General features: G+C 34.5%; 1 protein-coding gene across 1 annotated transcript in view; it reads right to left on the reverse strand.

Moving 5' to 3' along the window:
- Positions 1 to 587: 587 nt before the first annotated feature.
- The window catches only part of TPO (thyroid peroxidase), a gene marked incomplete at its 5' end in the record, with an annotated part of 40,874 nt that continues 17,185 nt past the window's right edge, over positions 588 to 24,276 (reverse strand). The window contains 7 exons of the mRNA XM_083831128.1: positions 588 to 942; positions 4,265 to 4,435; positions 6,118 to 6,326; positions 10,399 to 10,636; positions 12,105 to 12,275; positions 12,827 to 13,085; positions 19,980 to 20,495. Of these exons, the coding sequence (XP_083687254.1) occupies positions 782 to 942; positions 4,265 to 4,435; positions 6,118 to 6,326; positions 10,399 to 10,636; positions 12,105 to 12,275; positions 12,827 to 13,085; positions 19,980 to 20,495 (1,725 nt within the window). The 3' untranslated portion in view covers positions 588 to 781. The remainder of the gene's footprint in view (positions 943 to 4,264; positions 4,436 to 6,117; positions 6,327 to 10,398; positions 10,637 to 12,104; positions 12,276 to 12,826; positions 13,086 to 19,979; positions 20,496 to 24,276) is intronic.

Genomic DNA, 24,276 nt, shown 5'->3' on the forward strand with positions numbered 1-24,276 from the left:
TGCTGGGGAATTATCATCCTGTGTTTTCTTTGTGCAATTAACAACAACGGACAGCTCAATCTCACATCACGACCAGGGTATTCACTGAAACAGGAAACCAGAAATGTGCCTTCAGTGAGATTCAGAATTCACATATAGTTGTGTGGCGTACAGCACTGAATATGCAAGTTTTGAGCACTTTAAAGTTTCTGTGTTTCTTTTGGGCACTTTGGCAAGGAAAATATTCATCTACCTGAGTTTCCATTGTAGGTTTTCATGGAGTTTTAGAGAGATCTAGTCCCTCTTTCCCCAGAACAGTAGTACCTGTATCACAGGTATATCACCTGTATAACAGTAGTACCCAGCATCAGTGTGCAACTACACTCAAGCTCCCAACCTAGAGTTTAAGGCCCAATACAGCTTCCAGATGTGCTGAAATGATGAAAAAGAAGGAAGTGCATAATTTATGCTATCCCTAAAAGGTTTGACTGTTTGGGAATGTAATAGGTGGAAATTAGCTGATTCAGATGCTGAATTTAGATACTAATTAGAACTGAGACAGATTAGATATCCCTTCATAAAAACACTCAGGAATAGTGGTTTATTTACAACAAGAATGGAAAATGAAAGCTTACTTCTGTGTCTGTGTTATTTATTCAGTACCTTCATTTATTTTACAGAATCTGGCTGTACCTAAGACTGTGTGCATAGATTTTTTAAGTATGTTAACAGCTTTTCCATAGATCTTAATTTTACGATTTTTACAGCATTGTAAAAAAAAAAAAAAAGAACAGAGAAAATCTTAATGGGCAGTAGGCTTAAAAGCATTACCAATGCATGTTCTTCCATCTTCTGCCAGCTTGTAAGGATCAGTACAGAGACATATATAGCTGCCCTTAGTGTTAATGCATTTAGCAGATGGAGAGCATGGTGGATTAATTTCATTTTCACATTCATTGATGTCTGCAAAATAAATACACAATGATCAATAATCATTATAAATTAGATAGGGATTACTACCTTCTTATACACTCTCACTGAAAGGATCTGGAAGTGAAAGTTATCACACACTTCTGGTGTGTTACACATTGATACTGCCAAAGGTCCTCACTGTTAGTTTAAAGCACAAAGTTGTTTTTACTTCCTTTTTCATGCTACTTCTTCTTTTTTTTTTTTTTCTTTCATTTTTTTTTCTTTTTAGCTGGAAATGATGAAAAATAAAGATTTTATTTTGGTAATCTGCAAGAAGCTATAAATGTAAACAAGCTGAATTTTCAGAAATACAAACCATATACTTGAGAACAATTCTTGAATGTGTTTGTGTCCTAAGACTTCGAGTTCTTCTATAAACCTTCTTCATACTGTGCTTTATAGCAATAATGAAAGTAATAACACTGACATGGTTCCATACACTTCTAGGAATAATTTTGACGAGTCAAGCATTCAGGTTAGCTTTGGATACAAAATTTATAACGGTAATCTGTGATATTACTGCAAAAATGGTTGTTCCTAGAAGCTATGTAAATTCTGTGAAATGGCAGTATCTTGGCAGAATGATGAGCAGATGCACAATTACCCATTTGAAGATGCATATAAACATATTTTCCCTGAGGCCACTCAGGACCTTTCACAGTCTTATTATGCAATGAAATGGGAATCAGTGTAGAGTGAAGGAAAGAAAATACTCAATGAGGAAAAGAATACATTTTTTTCCTAATTTCTCTTTCTCTCTTCTTTCTGTGCAATTTTTGTTTACACTCTTCATTTGGTTACTTAAAGATAGATGTCCAACACTGTTTTAGATGGTTTCCCATCAGTGCTGTATAATTGTCAGCCTATTCAATGTCTCAGACCCCTTGTCTTGGGAAGGACTGCAAGCCCATACGTGGGCAATAGCCTTCAGTAACTTCTCTTTCTGGTTATACTGCTTCCCTTCATTCCCTACAGCAATGTTTGATCTGCTACTTCAGTGTAAGTAACTCTTTTTTCATCAGTAGTAGAAACTGATCCTGTAAAAACAACTTACTGGCTTAGCTTAGCATTGTCTCTCAGACTACTTAGGGAAAGCTGTCATTGGAAATGGGATCAAACCCGATCCTTTCTTAAATTTTAATACAAAGCAGCAGCTGTGTCCAAATCTGTCAACTGAGACACTCAAAATAATCTTAAATTTATGAATCCTTAAGAAATATCTCCCATAATGCCTCTATGAAGCAGGAAACTGATCTGTTGTTTGGGAGTTATTAATTTTCCTTAATGAGTGTTACACACTTCAAGACCACATTTTCGGTTAACTTCCACTGGTTTCATCTTTGGGAAGGAAAAATCTGAACACGCTTTATCTGCACTGTAATTCAAAGGTGCTATTTCAGCTTGCATAGGCCCATAGTCATGTTATCTGTTAGCTAACTCATTTTACGACCACCAAATAGTGTATGTCAGATCTCACCAGCCTACACTACTGCTCAAAGACAGTGGTACTTTACTGAAGCAAAGTAAACACAGTTATGTATCCAGTGTAAGATAACACTTAATATAAAGGTAGCACAGTCTAGCACTAAATGACTTCCTGAATCAATAGAAATGATTTCTGTCAAAGCCAAAGTTAGTAAGCAGGAATTAACAGCTCTCAAATTCCTATGCTTTTGCCAGCAGGCCACTCTGTCTTTTCCAGAGCAGCATGTAATTTTGAAACCATCTGCAGAAATGCTAAGCTCTATCCTCCTCATTATATTGCTTGACTTATTCCTAATTTGCTGAACATTTAAAAGAATGGGAACACATTGCACAGACATACATGGAACAAAGTGCTTTCTACTGTAAAACTCAAGTAGCATCTGCATAAGTGGGTTTTGATGGTTTTCTTTTAATAAAGGCATTGCTTATTTAATATATGCAGCAGCTTGTTTTCCTATAGCAGATATACAGTCTTTTGTTTACATTGCTGAACATATTAAAAGAAACTAGGACAAGGAATGATTCATTCATATAACTTATTTATTCAGTTTGCTGCCAGAACATTAATCTATTGAAAAGATTTTATTATAATTCATTTAACAGCTTTATTTCTTTATATGGTATTTATGTGGGTGGAATTCAGTGGATAAATAGGATTTGAATAAAGGAAAGAGCTGCAAATTTCATTTGACTTTTTATATACCAGGTATACAATTAGAATGAATAGCTTTCTATTCTGCTGTCACAGAAATACTGATAAGCAGACTTTATTGCAGATCAGCTGCAGCACTTGCATTCAAATTAATTTACCACCATCCATAATATATTCCTAAATACAACCTTTTCAGGTTTCATTTTCTCTCATGCTCTCATAACTCTGAACAGAGTATGCATATAGAGATACGTATATATACATACATATCATTAAAAACACTCATTTGAAATATGAACAGAGAAAGACTTCATACTTCATAGTTGTGAAGAGTGAAAGTCTTGTAATGAAACATTTACCACATTCTCTTTCTCCCTATCCTCTTCCTTTCAACAGCAAAAACAAGGCAAAAAGAAGAGAGAAGATAAAAATTAATTAAAATAACAGGAAATCGTTCCTCTGAAATTGTTCATGGAATGAACTGTTTTTAATGATTTCTTATTTGTTCTACTTTTCTACCTGCAGAAATAACTCACTTCTGGCAAATCTTTGCATGGATTGGAGTGAAGAGAGAGAGAGTTTGGAACAGAATGATAAATAATTTGTTTAATTTCACTTGTATTCATTATTTTTCTCTTTGCCAATTTTGCTTAACTTATTAGGATAATACACCAACTACTGGTGCAGAGTTCACTTTCCATCTAGAGAATCCATTGAAGCAATTGCAGGAAAATGACAAAGGCTGGTTTGCTATTATATTGAATGTAGCAGGGAGCAATGTATAATTCTGACTTGCCTTTTTTTTTTTTTCTTTTCCCTACTGGTTGTTAAATGACTCTTTTTTTTTTTTTTTTTTAATTAGGTAATTTCAAATGACATTTCCCTATCATCAACCTGATTGCTGAATCAGGATGGGAAGATATTAAGATAGCAATGCTGGATCAAGGAAGTTTCATGTTATTGTGTCATCCTACCTATACATACAGAATGCTGACTATCTTTTAATCTTGTGAACTACATAAGATTAATTCATACATACATCCAGGGAACACAAAGTAAAAAAGACTTTTAAACCATACATTTCGGGACAACATAGAAAGGAATTTACTTCTAATAAACTGTGATAGACTTTAGCTTTTAAAAATTTCAGAAACAAATATATATGTAGAGATATACCTATACAAACAGGAGCCTGAAAATTCCATCCTTTACTTGTGCAAGTTAATTGCTCTTCTCCTTGTAACTGAAATCCATGGTGACAAGAATAAGTCACTGTAGATTTTCCCAATTCTGAACAGTATACAAAATCACCATTTTCCACCTGTTTTGGTGTTCCACATGTTTCCTCTACAAATAAAAAATAAATTAAAAAAATTTAAAAAATCACATAAAAAAAATGCCAGCTTAGCATCAAAAATTGACATTATTCTCCATTATTGCTACAAATTAACTTAAGTTTAATTACTCACATGCTTGAGGATGATCAAGAATTTAAATTTTCATTTCTGGACAAGAATTTATATGGAATAACTCATGATTGATTTATAATTCTCATAAAATTAACATTACCTTCTAACAGTGTGCTCTACAGAGATCTTAGTTAATTTTTATCTGTCCAAGAACTCCTGCCTCAATTACCATAATGTCTGGGTATCTCACAAAACCATTCATGTTATCAAGGTGAAGCTTCAAACAGTAACCTGATATAGAGGGGAAATTTGAGAGAGACAAAGACCAAGATCCTATTTCAAAGTGATAGAAATGCTAAAAGTTTGTGAAAGACCAAGAATTCAAGACCTGCGGTAACCATGGTCAGTGCTCTAACTGCTGATTACTCATTCTCCCATCAGGGAAAAGAAAAAGAAAAAGAAAAAGAAAAAGAAAAAAAAGAAAAAGAAAAAGAAAAAGAAAAAAAAGAAAAAGAAAAAGAAAAAGAAAAAGAAAAAGAAAAAGAAAAAGAAAAAGAAAAAGAAAAAGAAAAAGAAAAAGAAAAAGAAAAAGAAAAAGAAAAAGAAAAAGAAAAAGAAAAAGAAAAAGAAAAGAAAAAGAAAAAGAAAAAGAAAAAGAAAAAGAAAAAGAAAAAGAAAAAGAAAAAGAAAAAGAAAAAGAAAAAGAAAAAGAAAAAGAAAAAGAAAAAGAAAAAGAAAAAGAAAAAGAAAAAGAAAAAGAAGAAGAAAAAGAAGAAGAAAAAGAAGAAGAAAAAGAAGAAGAAAAAGAAGAAGAAAAAGAAGAAGAAAAAGAAGAAGAAAAAGAAGAAAAAGAAGAAGAAAAAGAAGAAAAAGAAGAAGAAAAAGAAGAAGAAAAAGAAGAAAAAGAAGAAGAAAAAGAAGAAGAAGAAAAAAAAGAAAAAGAAAGAAAAGAAAAGAAAAGAAAAGAAAAGAAAAGAAAAGAAAAGAAAAGAAAAGAAAAGAAAAGAAAAGAAAAGAAAAGAAAAGAAAAGAAAAGAAAAGAAAAGAAAAGAAAAGAAAAGAAAAGAAAAGAAAAGAAAAGAAAAGAAAAGAAAAGAAAAGAAAAGAAAAGAAAAGAAAGAAAAGAAAAGAAAAGAAAGAAAAGAAAAGAAAAGAAAAGAAAAGAAAAGAAAAGAAAAGAAAAGAAAAGAAAAGAAAAGAAAAGAAAAGAAAAGAAAAGAAAAGAAAAGAAAAGAAAAGAAAAGAAAAGAAAAGAAAAGAAAAGAAAAGAAAAGAAAAGAAAAGAAAAGAAAAGAAAAGAAAAGAAAAGAAAAGAAAAGAAAAGAAAAGAAAAGAAAAGAAAAGAAAAGAAAAGAAAAGAAAAGAAAAGAAAAGAAAAGAAAAGAAAAGAAAAGAAAAGAAAAGAAAAGAAAAGAAAAGAAAAGAAAAGAAAAGAAAAGAAAAGAAAAGAAAAGAAAAGAAAAGAAAAGAAAAGAAAAGAAAAGAAAAGAAAAGAAAAGAAAAGAAAAGAAAAGAAAAGAAAAGAAAAGAAAAGAAAAGAAAAGAAAAGAAAAGAAAAGAAAAGAAAAGAAAAGAAAAGAAAAGAAAAGAAAAAAGTTAATTACCAGATTACCAGATTACCTTCCTGATAGATTTCTTGCCAAGCTTCTAAATTCATCCCCTCTATATAGCCACAATGTTTAAAATCCTGTGGAAACCTTCCAAGTTGAAAGGCATCTGCTGGCACTTCAGAAATCCCTGTGTTGTCACAAATCACGCGGGACAAAGAGTGTTTTTTGAGTTCATGTTTTTGAGCCTCAGTGAAAATATTATCATTTTCCCACCAGAATCTGGAAAGGTTGATAGAATTATTTTGAAAAGATTAAATTCAAAGAGCTGATTATTCTTGCTTTCACAGTATCCTACGTAAGAGACCAGAGAATAAGAATTACAGCAAAATGTAGGTGGATACAACAATAATAAGTTTAAACTCCATAATCTGTTGTTTTGCATACCCAAAATACAAGTCATGGCAAGACTAGTGTGAGTCCACAGTACTGTTGACCTCAGATGTCTTGTAAAAGTCAGATGGGTAAAATTATTAATTATTCACGTATGCAGAATAATTCTTTAATAATGATACAAGACCACGAAAGTTACAATATTGAGAGAAAAATTCTTGAAGGTAAATTATTTGAATTGGATACTTAATCTTATGCAAACCAGCATTCACTGTGCATTCATAAATTGTTCTAAATATATATTACAGCGAATCACAGGAGCAGCCATAATAGATACCCATACCATAACATTTGAACTTTTCTTGCTATTACAGAATTGTTGCTATGAAAACAGGTATTACTGAATGCTTCTTTGTATATCTCCATTCAGTTCTCCATTTGCTAAAAAGATGTAGGTATGTAGATTAGCTATAGCAGAATATTTACAAACAGCAAATGTCATTTTGATCATACAAAATGGAGAGATTAAATGCTTCTTCCATTTTGTCAGATCAGAAGCATGCTGGCAGAAAAGAAAAAAACAGTGCTAGTATTGCAGCACCATATTAATGTATAGGTATACATAATATATATTATGTATAATATATAATAAATATTACAAATTATATATTAAATAATAATATCATTTATTATATATTATATGTTATATACCATGTACTACATACTATATTATAGTATATATTTTAGCATATATACTATATAATAATAAATATAAATAAATAATATGTATAATATGTACATGCACACATACAAATGTATATAAATATAAAAAAGCTTAGTGAGAAAGGGAAAGGAAAGAAAAAAGATAAACAGGATATTATCATTTTTATAACAAAGATGGGGCAACTCTATGAAAGATCACAGAGAGTGTATTTGGCTTAATTTTATACATTGAGACATCATGAATTGCACTTTTTTTTTTAAATAATTTATTAGCACATCTCTGTTTACATATTAAACACTATCAAGCAATGTTAAATTGCTAAGATAGTCCCCTGTGGTAGTCAGGTCAGTTGTTATTTTCCCCACCACTAGGCAGGCAGGATCTGAGCTAACATCACCTAGGACTATTACCAGTAGAGTATGGATGAAACAGTTGAACTCAGGATAGAATCAATTGAACTCAGGATTGAACCAATCGAACTCGAACCAATTGAACTCAGGTTTGGGTATCTGTAATACTGGGGGATCAACACTAGGGTTTCTAGTAAGGGCTGTCTGTGGTGTTCATGTTTACACCCCTCTAATCGGAAGGGAACAGCAGTGGACCCTGTACAAAATCTGCGTATGTGTGGTATGTTAGGTTGAATATGAGCCCTTTGAAATGTTTCCATGCAAATGAGAAATCTGATAATCCTGTTTGTGTTCTGGGGAATATAGGGGCTGGTGGTGTGCCCCATGGGGTTTTTCAGGACAAATTGCACACTGCTGACAACAGTTTTCTCAGAAGTGCAAAGTCACTCAGAGTCATAAAACTTGGTTAAGTAAGCTAAGTGCATGTGAAATTTTGCAGAGCAAGCTTTAGGTACAGGAAAATAGTTGCTTATGGTAAGATAGTTTGGGGAGAAGCCTGTCCCACTCCGCCTGTGTTGGAGGAGGAGGGAATCTACACAATCAGGGATGGGGTGAATGTCCCGTCCCATACTTCAGGAGCACTGTGATAAGAATCACAGAAGAGAGAGGGGCGCTGGAGAGAGAGAGAGAGGAAAAAAAAAAAAAAATGGCACCTTGCTTCTACTCTCACCTACACAGTGACCCCAGACTTCTCAGAACATCCTGAAATGTCACTGACTCTTACCAGAATCTTTCCCATATCCAAAGCTGTCAAAGGCTTTGCTTCACTCAGTTCCCCTGTACCTTCTAGTTTCTTCTTTCAAGTACATTAAAACTTATTCTACTTTCGTCACAAAATTCAGTTTCGTCTACGCTGCTGAGAAGGCTTGAGCAGATCATTATTTTTTAATCTACCCAGCAGCTAGGGGATTGCTCTAACAAAAGTTGCTCCAAAAGATATGTATCAGATCACCAACATTTTACAGGTGAATTTTACAGGGTTAAAATAAAAAAGAAGAAAAAATAACATAAAATTAAATAGAGGCACAATCCTCTGCACAATCCCTATGCAAATAATGACAAAGTCAGCTACAGGCCTTTCATCCAGTCATTACAAATTCTGAGATCAGAGAGGGATTCAGAGCAGGAAGGAACAGAAAAATAAAGTAACATCCGATGGAATGGAAACAATTGGTTCCAGGTGACCAGGTGATTTGACCAGATAGGGCCTGGGTTTAATACATTGGAAAAAGAAATCCCTTTGTTTTGGCATACTACTGACTGAAGATTTTAAGGCTATGAGGATGAAGTCAGTCAAAAATTCTGTTTATCCTTGATTTATGAATTTAAACCAGTACGTTCAAAAAGATGTACATGGATTAGTGTATCTAGTATGCATGTAGTGTTGCTAATGCAGACACAGGTAGTATCTGATACAGCATGTGACAAGTCACTGCAATAAATTTTAGATTTTTCCATTCTTACTCTTACTGTGAGACAATGATAACTTTATACCCTCCTAACTTTCATAAATAGTTCCATATCATAGTCTCAATAACTGAATATCATTTCACATCTAGGTTAGCTGTCATAAAAAATTATGACAGAAACTTGGGGAATTCATTTAGCATTAGAAATATTCTTTTCACAATTTGGAGTTAACATGTTAAATTATCTTAGGTTTAATTAATGTTAATAGTATCATAAGACACTGAAAAATAGAAGCAAGGCTAGAAGGACCCCAATAGATATCCTTCCCCAGATAGGGTCAGGGATACCTGTACAATTCAGAAGACTTACAACCATTTTTTTCTTAACACTGTTGAGTGGAATGTTTGCTGTATATACAGTTTGTGTTAATAAGATACCACCTTTATGATTAACGTTGTTTTTTCCTGTGAGCTAATTAATTAACATTTTTTAAAGTTCAGATTTAAATTCTGCCTCGGATGCTTATTTACATAATGGCTTCTTTCCACAACAGTGACTTATGAGAGGAGTGTAAAGGTGAGAGAAAGGACCAGATAGATGTACTTAAAACACAACTGCTAGCGTGGTGTGAGTCGTTTAAAATTAGTCCTCTCAGAAGATTCAAAATTACTGCCACAAGTATATATCACAGAAATGAAGAAAGAAAGGTTGGTTTTGTAATTGCTTCAGGAACAGAAATATGATAAAGCAACACCTCACACCCTTTTGTGGCCTGAGACTGCATTTCTGCTGCCTTCCTGGTGTGGACTGTTGTACTGGTGGCACTTGTGCAGGATTAGGTGAAGGAAGATCCTCTCCTCTGTCTGATAAGGCTGTTCTGGGAGTACTTTGCATTCCTGAATCCCACAAGACCAACCTGGTGTTTTTATTAACCTTTCTACGAAGCCTGTATTACAGCTCTCCAAATCTCTCTTCTGAATTTGCTGTTTGCTGTGGAAAATGTTGAGGTGCTTCCAGTTAAGGACCCTGAGCCTAGTGCAGCCCTCAGGGACTGGATAGCTAAGACTGTACAGTGCTACATCCATCCACACAGAATTTAATTGCCTCGGCACAATTAACTGCTGTTGGCACCTTGCATTTCCACCAGAAGTACAAAGTTGATCATTTCAGTACCATAGAAACAATCTCTAAGTCTGGATTTGAAACTGTATACAGACTAAAGAAGGAAAAGCAAAAGCTCACCCAACAAATCCTAGAGGAACTAGGATAAAAATTAGGAATTGGCAGTGAATAATTTGTTTAAAGCACGTATAAGCATCATGTTGTCTTACATTCTGGGAAGTAGCCTTACATATCTGTAAGATGACCATTGGTTCTGATTAGTATACAAATGATTCCACAGCATGAATCAACTTACCGGTCACCATCCCTTAGTGCTTTCATTTGCTTTCCAATTATACATGCAAACAGGGGACCAGTTCTAGCACCTGGAAGAAAGTCTTCTACTAAACCACCAAGCCAAACATCAATATTGCTAGGATTATGGTACAATTCCATGATTTTTTCAGTGACTTTCTGATTGGTTATTATTGTATTCAGGTCAGTTTGAGTTTCCAGTTTTGGTAAGCCACAGAATTCACGCCAGTCATTATAACCTATAAATATGATTTTAAAAGGAAGATTAGACTTGACTATAAACATGATATTTTAAATTAATAAGTTTAAAAGCACTGGATTCTGACAACCTTAATCTCAATTGTGGACAGTTATGTCTAAAAATAGACCTATTATTATTGATTAAGTTGATTGGAGAAATTATGGCAGGATCTGAAACAACAAGATATGCAAATGTTACATCATTTCCATGAAGGAAAATAAGGTTCTTCACTATTTATTAAGCAATGAAAACATGATAACAAAGGGTTATTTCTGAGCTGATCTAAACAGAAGCATGCACTTTGTGTTGACATTTTCAGACCAGATTGGGATGAAGAAAGGACAAGAAGTAACCTGAACTAAGTTAGTGACTAAAATACATTACTAGGGATAGTATCCTAAGACATATGTACAATTCCCTGGGGAGAAAAAAATAAATAAAATTACACATACACACACACACATACACACACACACATATATATAATTCTTTTGCGTCAATAGAATTAACTTCCCCCACCTCCCAACAATACTCGTATTTTGGTCCTGGAGACCAAAACTCCATTTCTACTCTAGTGTAGCTGAGAGCTTTAAACTCCAGGCTGGAGTCAGACTTCATTTCTACTGTCCAGGGTCACATTCCTAGCTACAGGGTCACACAGCTTTAACAGGAGAAATGGAGAGAGTTGTCATCCAGAAATATAACATCTTCAGACAATCAGTCAGTCCTACTTCTGTGGGTAGAACATCAGGCTTGGAGCATAGAAGGACAGCCAGATTTGTTCCTTATTCATGCAGCCAAGTGGTCTGATCAGGCAGGGAGTCAGGATTGAAAACCTACCGTAGATTTTAACAGCCAATGTAATTAAATTAACTAAACTCCAGCACAGTCTTCTCTAAACTTGTACATCCATGGCCTGATAGGCTCATAGTCCTTGAGAGTTTATTTCTACCCTGGGTGCACAGAGCAAGAAATCTAATGCAAAAAGTGGGCATAAAAATGTAATGTTTCTCAAAGTGACGTGTACATCTAACTAAGCTACCTATACCACTCCTGGGGACATCTCAACACCTTTTACTCTCAGTCCAGCCAACGAGGTTGTGTCTAAATAGACCTCTCCCACAGGCAGGGTGCAGCCTGCAGACATCAAGTAGCTGCTGCAGACAAAAAGTCCCTCTCCTCTGGAGCTGGATTCAGCAAGAACTGGTATCAGGTACCTGCACCAGGCATACCCACATCCACTCACCAATACTGGTCTTCCACATTCCAGAACTGAGAGGTTATTCTAATTTCAAATGCTGGGCAATATTTTGGTTTCATCAAAGTCAAAAATATTAGCAATATTAGCAGAAGAAACGTGTATTACTTTTCTGATAAAAACTTATTATTAAACAACTTATATACCAAATACAAGCAATGATAGTTCAGCTACTGATTGGAAGTAAATTTAAGAAAAATCAGTAGACCTGGGAGTCCGTGATCACGGCCACGCTGTAAATTTAATGATGCTAAATCAAGTGAACCATTATTGGACAACACAAACAGTTTTTCTGTTAACTCTTCATTCATCAGTTGATTTTGCACCTGTAGTTTTGCTGAATGTGCAAGAAGACCCCTTAGCAAAGGATCCAAGCCTCCTTTAAACATAAAAATAATATAATGTTAGAGCATGTATATAAACCATTATAATGTTCTTAACAAATGTAAATGTATGTATGCTTCTATATATTTTTTAAGCATTGGTCATGTAGCCTTTTATATTCAAACAAATGCAAAAAATCGCTTCAGGTTGACATAACAGTGGTAATCTTACGAAACGGCTCCACCTATTTCTTCAGGTATAAGAAAATTTTAAACCTGATAATACATGTATCCAAAAAAAAAAAAAAAGTATATAAGATATCATCAATTTATTGTCAATCTACCAGACTGATTTAATCTGGAGAGTAATTTCTATCTGATTCAGTGGACTATTTACCTAAAATAATTGTTCCAGTATTAATTCTCTGGAACCTGTTCAACAGCCTAAATCAGTGATGTAATTAAATAAATGTTCCTATTCTTAACTTAAGACCAGTAACCTTAAAAAAGTTATAATATTCTGGGGGAAACAAACAAAACAACCCCATTCCCCCTGCCCCCACCCTCCACACACACACATAAAACAACAGTTTAAATAAAAACATACCTTCTTTAATGAGCCTCCAGGGACTAAAGAAAGCTTCATGCAAATGAAGATTTGGGAGTTCTGGATCATCTAAATACTGTGAATTCAATCGCCTTACTATTGGTTGGATTGTTGCATGACCAAAACGAAAAGCAGCTGTTGAAAATATGTTAGAAACTGTAGGATTTATTGTGGGATCATAACCTGTATAAAGGCCAATATACTGATTAAAAGCATCTGGACCAATGATTTTGGGAATGTAATCTCTAAAAGTAATAATCTGAAAGAAAAGAGAAAGAAACATATCATTAATGTTTTGATAGTTGAAAAGTAATGGTTTATATGTATAGAATACCTTTTTCATCACTCATCTATTCCCAAGCATTTGGCATGATGAACATGTGAGTTGGTGAATAATAATGTACTTCTTGTAGTCAGGAGACAAATGACTGAAGAGAAGCAGTGGCAGGGTTCAGTACACTAGTGAGGTTCCTTTAACCTCCTACCAAAAAAGCTAGACCAAACCCTCCTCAGCAGAGAGTACCAGTATTGCTCACTTCTAGTCCAAAGGGGGTAAATCCAGCTCTTAGGAGCTCTGCTAATATTTAAAACTTGGATTGTGATAGCATAAATTCTAATGCCCTTAAAAATAGAAAGGAAAGCATGAATTACTATAAAAACATCCATGAATGGTTGTTGATAGGAAGAGACTCTATTCTCAGACATATATATGTGACACAAATCCTCTTTATTGAATACTTTAAATACCCAAACTTTAAAATACTGATGCCAAGAATCCCTTGATAGACATTTTATACTAAACTCAAGCCAATTTATAGACTCCTAAAAAACACACTTCAAAAATGAAAATGGTGATAAACACTTTCTGACAAATGTTTTTGCAATATGATAGTATTCCAGTCACATGAAAAAAAAAATCATATAGGTAATACTGAGAAAAAAAAAAAAAGTGGAAAAAGGTCTAATGTACCAAATAAAATGAAAGTGTATTATAGGCTAAAGATTACACTGCACTCAGTAAAGCATAACAGGATGAATATGAAGCATAGTGAATTCAACAAAACACATTATAGATTCAATATGTTATGCAGTAAAATATACTTTGTGTAAACGTACTTTGAGCTTGGTATAGTGAATACTGAATAGCTAGCTGTCACAAAATGACCGTATGAGAAACTTGTATCTTTATTTTAAGCATGACACAGAGACAAACAAGCCCTTGCTGAATTCACACACTTTTCTCATAAGGCAGAGCTCACAACATCTTTGTTTTCAGGTATATTAAGTCAGGTCATGCAGCAAACACAATATTTGAAAGAATAAGTTAGAATTCCCTTTACAGGTCCTTTAATACAGCTTAAAATTAAAATCAAATAATTGTTGGAAATTAATACTCACATCGTCATTGGAGAAGTTAAACTTTTCCTACATTCACAAAGGTTTTGCAAAGCAACAATTCCTTCTAATTTTAGATTTAGTTAGTTTTTATGGGCAAGATAATGACACATTGTTTCATTACTACAAATGGCAGAAATACAGGTTTTCCAAGCCTCATTCATCTTGACTTGGGGTTAAGTGTGACTTGAAAGTATGAACGAGGCACCTGTACCCATAAATTCAAAAGAATGGGTAGAAAAGGATATTTTTTGCCATCATCTTAACAGACATGCAGAGACCTTAAATAGGTCTAGATCAGCCCTGGACACAAACATCCTGATATGACTCTCATTTTTTGGCTCATTGTAAATGAAATCTGAAGCAAAGCAGCCCATAAAGGCCAGATTGCCCAAACAAAAGGGCAATTCAGATTTTTCATTTGCTCCAGAGGCAAGATCTGAATTTTATGTTTCCTTGGCAGGGAAAGAGAGATTGTTGTTTCTACACATGAAAACTAAAAGGCTAAAGGTAAAAAAGAGTCATACGCCTGCCTTGAGCTAAGAGAGACGTATATTTGATGGAAACTTACGATGGCTAAAAAAAAGCTCCATCAAGCAGAGGTGATCTTTAGATGATATAGACTAAGGTGATAAAGCAGAAAAATGATACTGACAGAAAGAATCTGGAATCTGACAGAGAACCATATCCAAAGTAGCATGTAGCATCCTTCATGTAGACTCTGAACATACTTTACCTAAATTTGTCTGCATGAAAACAAGGAGAGGCTCACTACAAGTTCTAACTGACACATAAACAAGTTTTAAAGAAGGTGTAAACAGCTCAGAAACAGCAAAATTATTTTTCTTAAAATTATTTTGCATGCACTCCCTGCTATGAAAGAATTATTTGAAAGGTTTTTTTTCTCTTTCATATTTGGCATAAATAAGCATAATACATAATTTCAATACAGTTTTTCTTCCACAATTAAGACTCTTCTGTGGAAAAGAAGGAACATTCTTGTCTAAAAATATGTCAATAAAATCAGAACCAGAAAGAGGTAGTTCTATAACAAGAAAGTACAAGCAACTACAATGAACCATGCTGCCATTTATTACTTATTTTGAGTCTATTTATGAAGAATAAGTTAACTTTGGGTGTGGTCTCAGCTCTTTGTGACATTTATGACATTAGTGGATTAGTGGTAATCCAAGTTCCTCTTAAGAGACATTTAGCACCTCATAGAATCAGCTCAGAATTCCATAGAAACCTCATAAAGAAGTTAACTTTAATCAGAAATGTCAATATTTCTACTGTCTCAAAGCAGTCATTGTTTCAAAGGTACAATTTAGTAAAAAATGATGAAAAATGAGCACTATCTTTTAAATAGAAGCCATGTGCTCTGTATTTAAATGACTTTAATAGCCTGTATGACCAGATAGTAACAGAGGTATTAACAGTATTTAAATGTTATTAATTTAGTCATGTCAGAGAAAATAAAATTCTGATTTCCTAGCAATACAATCAAATATCTGGTAATTATCCAGAGAGAATCTAAATAATAAAACTGTCAGAAGAGGCCTTGTACAGATTAATCATAGCATGAATCGTATTCACTGTGTATAGAAAGTAACTGAATCTTGACATGCAAACACAAATGCTACTCAAAGTCAAACAGGCTTCGTGGGAAAGGCAGCATCCTTCAGAAGGCAGAACTACAACAGGGAGCTGAAACTTCCTTATGTACTCAGCAAGCATCCTGACTGGATTTGCCTCCAGGATGGGCCACCTCCAGCTAAATTCTTCCATACATTAGTTAATTGAAAATATCTTACAAAATTTCATATTATTTTTGAGATTTTGTTGTTGTTGTTGTTCATGTTAAAAGCTATCTCAAATTAGGTGCAAAAAATATAGAAATTCATAATACTTCCTCGTTAGGTTCAGCAGACTTTCCTTTCTTAACCCACTCCAACATTTTCCAGAAAGCTGTGAATTTGTCATAAAGGATGGAAAAGGAAGATCAAAAGAAGATTGCAGAAGAAAATATATGAATGACTGTAAGAATAAGTAAGGTTAAAAGGGCAACTAATCTTTGCCATTGGCCAGAGGTAACTGCAAAGAATAATAGTGTCTCATTGAGGCAGTGAAATGCCAATTAAATGAAGCTCATGTGCTTTGGAAATATTTCAGAAATAATAGAGAACAGGAAAATCTATTGATGGTGTTTAATCTCTTAAAGTACTACGTACAGTTGTTTGAAATTCTCATAGTAAATATTAAAGGATTTACAGCCGATGTTGAAGCCCTAAACACTTTAAAAAATGTTGATTGTATGAGAGTTCAAGTCTTAATAAATAATGAACACATTATAATAGCTCAGTCAATAGTCTGAACTATACTTTTATAGACATGAGTTATGTCAGAGTGAAACACATTCTTTTATAATATATATTATTTATCTATTTTTCATCTATCATTTCATAGTTAAAGCTTAAGTTTAAGCTCTGAGAGGAGTTATTTAATGATCCAATTTCACAAACAAGTTTCATCCATGTTAGCCATGGTGAACCCTATAATTTTACTTCAGTTAAAGTATGTCAGCTGTTTAAGAGACCCATTTTCAGCCCACACATAAGTATAAGGCAGAGAAGGATGCAAGATACTTTGAGAACACAGGAAGGTATACAAGGAAGAGAAAAAAACCCACACACTGAAAACTAAATGCAGTTTTCAGCTACAGGTGGGATCAACTGCCAGTAACACCATTATTTCAGAGATCCTTCTCTGAAATCATGAAAAATTAAAGAGAATTTGAATCAGACTGATCTGTGAAACTCTTGCATCACTCTTTGACTAGTGCCACTTGATTCGGCATTCACAATCAGAACGAAACCAGCACACATGCATGCAGTTTCAACTCGCAAACCAGATATATAAGAAACAGTAATGTTAAGATTCTAGCAGTTCCACAACTGAATGGTTTTCCTGTTTTGTCTACACTTTTTGTTTAAAGGAAAAACAAATTTAAACTATTTTCCCTCTAATAGCTTTAAAGGGGTTCTTCCAACGTTAACCATTTTGTGATTTTGTGTCCTAGTTCTGCTCATTCTGTTTTCTCAGGTCAAAATAAGAATAACTGAAACAAGGAGTAAGTTTCATTTTGTTAAGCAGATGGCAATAAAAAATGGTGTTTTTGTTTGTTTGTTTTGTTTTTGTTTTTTTTTCACAAAACACTGTATAAATCAAGGTGTATATTTTTTACTACAGCATATTGCAGTGTTTATAGTTTAGAGTTAAGCGTGTGTCTCTCACATAAAATACAAGAAGAGAATTAACCACTGTTATGGCTTATTTAAACTACTACTTACCAATGAAACATGCCAACAATGCAAACAAAAATCTGTTTTGTCCAAGACAATAATAGGCAAATGTTATGTTTGGTAACTTTGTCAGGTTTCTACTATTAAATGCTTGCCACTAGAGCTATTTATGCTGTCAGAAAGCATCAAGGAGGAAAAGCATGGTCTAGAGACATCTACTTTTTTCATTTCCTTATTCTAGAAAGAAAGGAAGGCTTTTTGTCCAATTCCCTATAATTACATAGCAGCAGGCAAAAATTATGTTTGAAATTATTCATTCCAAAAAGAGAGAATTTGAGAAATGTGTAGCAACTGAAATAAAATTTTAGAGTGGAGATCTCAAGGTAAGTTCAGCTAGAGCTGTTATTACTGTGCTGGTTAGCATACCACATTAACAGAGATACTCCAATTATCTCTCTTAAATGAATTTCTCTGAACCAGCCAGATATAACTGAAACACAATTCTAATGAGCCATAAGCAAATCTCATTAGACTGTGATACTGGTAGAGATAATGAGTAGCCCAGATTTATGCAGCATATTGCCTTGCACAAAGTATTTTCTTTCAGGCCATAATGCTACTGGACATAGATCAGAAGTACTTGAACACATAGAAGTCTGCTTTTGGATTTTCACTTTTCTTCTAACAAATACTAACAACCATTTTGACTTGTCAATGCAATTATTTTAAGCAAAGATCACATTTACAGCAAAGGAGCTGACATAGTTAATGTAAATAAAATATATAAAAAATGAATGCCAATTTTTTCAAAAGGACTGACTAAACTAAATTAATGTTATTTTTCTGAAATTATCTGTCTTTAAGTGCAAATAACAACACGCCAGAGAAGGAAGGTGGTTTCTTACAGGAAGTATTATGCACATACTTTTAACTAAAACTACTGGCAGAAGAAAGGATATGTGTTTTATTGTAATAGTGAAATTTTCCTACCCCTCTCCCAATTTAACTTCATAACAGTCATGTTTTGACACCAAATAATCTGTTTCTAACAATCAGAAAGCATATGAAAATCATCTAGTTTTCAATTTAATCTGGTCCTGATATAACATTAATGGTGAATCTCCATAGAGACAAAAGCCTTGGTGAGGATCAGAGGAGCAATGCCAGGTGGAGTAACCTGAGTACCCAAACTATCAAAAAGGGATTGGCTGTTCTCTGAGGCAACCAGAGAGAGTGCCCATACCCCAAACCTGAGGATGAACCCACCAAGATGAGGCAGTGAAAGAAACTGTCACCTGAATGTTGGGCAAGCTAAGTGGGTGATGGCCAAGAGGAGGTAGGACACATTGTGGGATGCAGGGAGAAGAGGATTTGAGGACTGTGTAAAACTTGGTATGCAATATTTAAATCATTGCATTGTTGGAATGTGTAAAACACTGCGGTGAAACACGTGATTGTTGGAATGTGTGAAACACTGGGGTATTCAGGGTTGGGAATAAAGGTGGTGAAAAGGAGAGATTGGTGTGGACTTTGTAAGTAAAAGAGGTTGTCTGAGCATGAAGCGTTGACTGATCAGTTTGCTTGTCTGACTGAAATGTGCTTGATCACTGCAGTTTATGCTATATTCTGCAGGAGCAGAAGCTGTCCACACTAAGCATATGAATTGTAACTGTGAGGAAAATAAAAGTTAAAGCCTGAATAGCTATTTTAGCTATTTTTAGCTATTTCAGGAAGAAAAATGAAAAATGAAAAAAAAAAAAGAAAGAAAGAAAAGAAAATACTGAGCAGGAATAGATTTTCCAATTCACAGGTGTAATATAAATATTGTTACGGTCTCTTATGTACTTTTGGCATATTAATTTCTCCCATCTCCTATAGAAATATATCTTATAGAGATCTAGATTAGACCTTAAAGTTTATATATTAATACAGCATTAAGGAATTCACAAGCATTTTTACACAGGGAAGTTACTTATTTATATAATTATTATAAGAAAATAAACATTTGGGGCACTATAAAAATGCAGAAACATAGCTTTTTAATTGCTTTCTTTACCAACCAAAAAAACAAAACCAAATCATCCAACCAAACAAACAAGAACAAAAAAACACACCACAACTGCAAAGAAATGCATCCAAAAATGCTTAGACTTCAACAGACAAAATAGACATGGGAGAAATCTGCAGAAAGATGAAGCAGAGTAGAAATTGCCATTAAAATCAGAACACTGAGATCTGGGGTCTGAACAAACCAAGGAGGAAGACATCGCATTCAGGAAAGTGAAGAACAGAGCGAACTTTAAACATGCCAGAGTGGAAGCACAGAAAAAGTTGGCACAGAAAAGCTAGTATGATCTCCAAAACCACTCAGAAACCTATTTGAAGTTCTGTGATTGGTTCTGCTCTACACTGCAACCAACACTGCAATGTGTTGATAAAGCAACTAAATATCCCACCTGATGGAGAGCTCCGACAATTTTCCGTGCTTCTTGGTAGACCGTCTCAGCGCTCCAGTGGCTGTTGATGGCTTTGAGGGCCCGGGCCAGGCGGTTGTGCTCTCTTAGCCACAGTGTGTGCATGGCTGCCAGCGACGTCACCTCACTTGATCGGCTGTCCCCAGCCATAAAGCATTCAACCCTTTCACCTTCACTTGCATTTGAGTCCTGTGCACAAGGTGATGGGATCCGGTCTGTAAAGGGTAGGTATTCCCGGCTGTTGTCATAATATTTACTGTTTACTCTAAGAAGACCTTCTTCACTTGTTAAATTCCTCAGCTTGTTTTCAACAGCGGGGGTGCTGCCATAGACGGTAGAAGCATCAAGGAAAGATGTTAAACCATTTATTTGTTGTCTTGGAATTAGGGCTGATAGATTTCCAAAGAGAATACTGTGATCACCAGTGCCACATGCAGGAGATGAACGGTAGAAGGGCAGGCAATCCATCCCTGTGGATAATGTGTCATTGCTAGTTACCTGTGTAACAAAAACATATTTCCTGAGCTAAAGGCAACATAGCTGTGGATGTTTAATTAAGGTTTGTGTAAATATTTCCATCTCATCTCCATTTTCAGTTGTCCTCCAGATCTCATCTACTGGCGTGACATTCTCTAAACTCACAGAGATCATTTTCTTTCCTCTCAGATTGAAGTGAAAATATAATTCAATGATTTTTAAGCCGACTGAAAAAAAAATAATAAAAAAAAATAAAAACCTTAATCATAAGATCAGGTTACTAATGTAACCCTTTTTGAATAGATCTATGCCTGAATGTCTTCACAAATAAAATTCCTCACAAAATGTATCACAGTGGAGATGTGAACATCTGGTCAAATTATTTTGTACTGAATACCAAATGAAACTGCAGGTTTACATGTGTACATAAAAATGTAATGAAGAGTGTCAGTCTGCAGCAGCATGCTGTAAGAGCATTGTTTCTATACTATTTTAATCCTGTTTCCTAACTAAAAAAGTCATATATAATTATTCACTCTGCTGGCCCTCCATAAAGATTCCCCCACATTATTTTACAGGGACAGCTGTCTTGCAAGTGTTACATTATGACTATCCTTATAAAAAGCAAAGACTGCTTTTTATAGTCCTCCCCAAGTGAAACTCTTCCCAGCCCTTTGACCCACAGACAACCAAGAAACTGAGGTCAAAAGGTAATCCAGCATTTGTCTGCTAGTCAGCAGAGGAAATACGAGAAAGGTTTTATGTGCGTAGTAGGATATCTAAGAGAAAAGCTCAGGCTAGCAATTCTATTTCAAGTAACACAATAGCAAAAATCATCAGGTTTCAAAATGACTGAAATCTATCTTCATTATCTAATGCATATTTAGCTTTATGAACTTTGTTTTTCAGAAAAGAGCATTATTTCCAAATTTTAACAACGGTTCATTGTGCACCAACACAATGAGACATAGCTGTTTCCACTTTGTGAGTCAGTTCCATGAGTTTCAAAAAAAAATAAAAAAATTAATATCAATTAAAATTATTAAAAAATGAAGGAGTCTGAATTTCAGGGAGTATAAAACTAGCGTTTTCTTATCAACAGGCCAATATGAAATAGGTACAGATAACACAATAGATGCTTAAATATCTCAAAACAAATAAGTCTTTTGACGAATAGAAAATGTTTTGTGCAGACACCTGAGCTAATATTTTTTCTTTCTATTTTGCTTGCTGTTCATTTTTGAAAAAACTCTTTGGCACGTGACAGTGAATACTGCAAAAGCTATATAAAATGATATAATTTATTCTTTTTACTTTTAACAGTGAAGGGACCAGTTCTGAACCAGAAGTTCAGAACAGTCCCTTAACTGGGATAAAAGTAACAGGGCAACTTTCGAATGGAATTAATGAGCTTCATTTAACAACTTTATTACCTCACTTATTATACCAAGTAATATTTTCTTATTACTGAGAACTTGTGCCAGTAGGGATTGATATCAACAAAACATTTAAGTTAAGAAAGGGTTTCATTTGTTTTTCAAGTTTTGTTTGGTAAAGAACTTCTATGAATATTTTTTCACTAGTTAGGTTTTAACAAATTAAAGTAGGCTATTTATGAAGGAAATACATAATTTCTTTTTCTTTTTTTCACTGATGGCTGAAATCGGTAATTTTACTGCCTTGGGTTTTCCACTTAGTATTTTTCGCTATAATTAAATCCCTTGCTATTTTTTTTTCTCTTCAGCTGATAATATAAACAAGAAGCTCATCTCACACTACAAATGCATGAACTTGGCAGCTGCAATGTTGTATGTGTCTGAGTGCCTCCTTCTTCTATTTATCAGGGAAGCCTGGAAGAATTCAGGTATCACTGGGAAAAATGTATGAGCCGCCTTTAAGTTGTTAAGCAGTGAGGTTCACAACAAAACATATCAACAGTGAATGAAGTTCATACTGATTAATCTTTGGTTAACTGCCTGTGCAATTTCAATTCAAATTGTTCTGTGCCCCAGTGGAGAAAAGCAGCAGTAATGAACATTAAGGGACTGGCAGAACTGCGTAATGTAGTCCTTTCCCCTTTCATGGGGTAAGCAATGTGCAGCTAGCAGCTGAATGTGCAAATGAGAGATTCCTTATGTTATTCAAATGACATCAAAAATAATCTGAGAAAAATAAAAACCTTCTGCTGAAATGGGTATGGAATTACATTTTTCTCCAAAACTGATACAGAATATTCACATAGATTTTTTTTTCTTTGTCTGTATAGTTCTAGAGTGGAAAATATCAGAAAAAAAAAATCCCTCTCTGGCCCCAATAGTTTTCCTGGTACAGCTACATGTTGATTTAAACTGATTAATTGCTAACTGTTTTGCACATTCAAATCTGCTTGCAGTGAATTTTTTGATGTGTAGGAATCGCTAGCTGTTTCAGGGTACCATGACGTCTAAACCATTATTGCATTTAAAGAAAAACTTTTTTTACTATTTTTTCTTTTTCCTGTGGCAAATGGCCTCCTTGTAATAGGACTTTTGCAGTACTCAAAGAAAAACAAAAACAAAAAAACCTAGCTTATGGTTTATGAAAGTATGCCAGCAAGGAAGACATAAACGTGTATTTTGGGACATGAAGCTTAGAGAAGAGTTAGGGGCCCCATCTGACAGGGAGTTGTTACCTCTGAAATACAGGAAAAAGGCAGGTGCTCACTTTGCTGGCTGTTTAGTGCACAGAATGATCCTTTTGTAGCTGAGACAGGAACCTGTCGTATTACACATCACCTTTTGCAAATCACCTCACTTTTCTTTGTTTCTTTTTCTTTTCCACCTCTTCTGTAGTTGAACTAACTGAATGAAAGCGTTTCAGGATTGTATATGACTATGTGTATGCGCTGTGCCTATCTTAATGTCAGCAATGTAATTAATACTGAATAAAGACAGTAAGTCTTTCTAATGCCTCATGATTATCTCAGCCTTAATCTGAAATAATCATCTCTGGAATGACAGGTTATCTCAGCATCCCAGTTCCATGTGTCAGGCTGCTGAAAAACACATAAAAACTTTTTTTTTCTTTTTTTTTTTTTTCATTTTCTTCATACTATGGGATTCCAAAGAGATACCAAAAATAGATGTTCAGGCTCTACCAAAAGCTATAGCCTTGGTGTGAGAATTACTGCGTGACTCTCTATAGCTTTTACTCTGAAAATGGCCAGAACAGAAAAGTGCAATATTTCCTGCTACCTACACATCCTTAATATTAATGTTCTACCGCAACATCCAAACTGTCATTAAATTGCATTGACTCAAAACATTTTCTAGACAGCTTCCTAACACGCACAGCCAGGAGCTGCTTTTCCCTGGTGAAACACCCAGAGAGGCCCTATGGCTCAGGGTGCCCAGAGAAGCATTTTTGTCCTCTCCTTACAGATGAATTTTCCCTTGGCTGCCACTTTCTAGGAACACAGCGAGAGTGCAAATGGCAGCTTTTCTGTTTGCATTGCTGGACTATGTGCTATCAGTTTTACTGACTTTGGAAACCAGATGCAGTTTCTTCATATATAAAATGACTGTATGAAAGCATTAAATGTATGAAAGGGAAGACATATATGAAAATATTAAATGTATGAAAGGGATGCCCCATCCCTGGAAGTGTTCAAGGCCAGGCTGGATGGGGATTTGAGTGACCTGGTCTAGCGGGAGGTGTCTCTGCCCATGGTGGGGGGTGTTGGAATTAGTTGATCTTTATGGTCCCTTCCAACCCAAACCATTCTATGATTCTATGAAAATAACCATGGCTGTTTTCCAAATAT

This window comes from Anser anser, assembly GCF_964211835.1.
Source record: "Anser anser genome assembly, chromosome: 3".
Lineage (NCBI taxonomy): Eukaryota > Metazoa > Chordata > Aves > Anseriformes > Anatidae > Anser > Anser anser.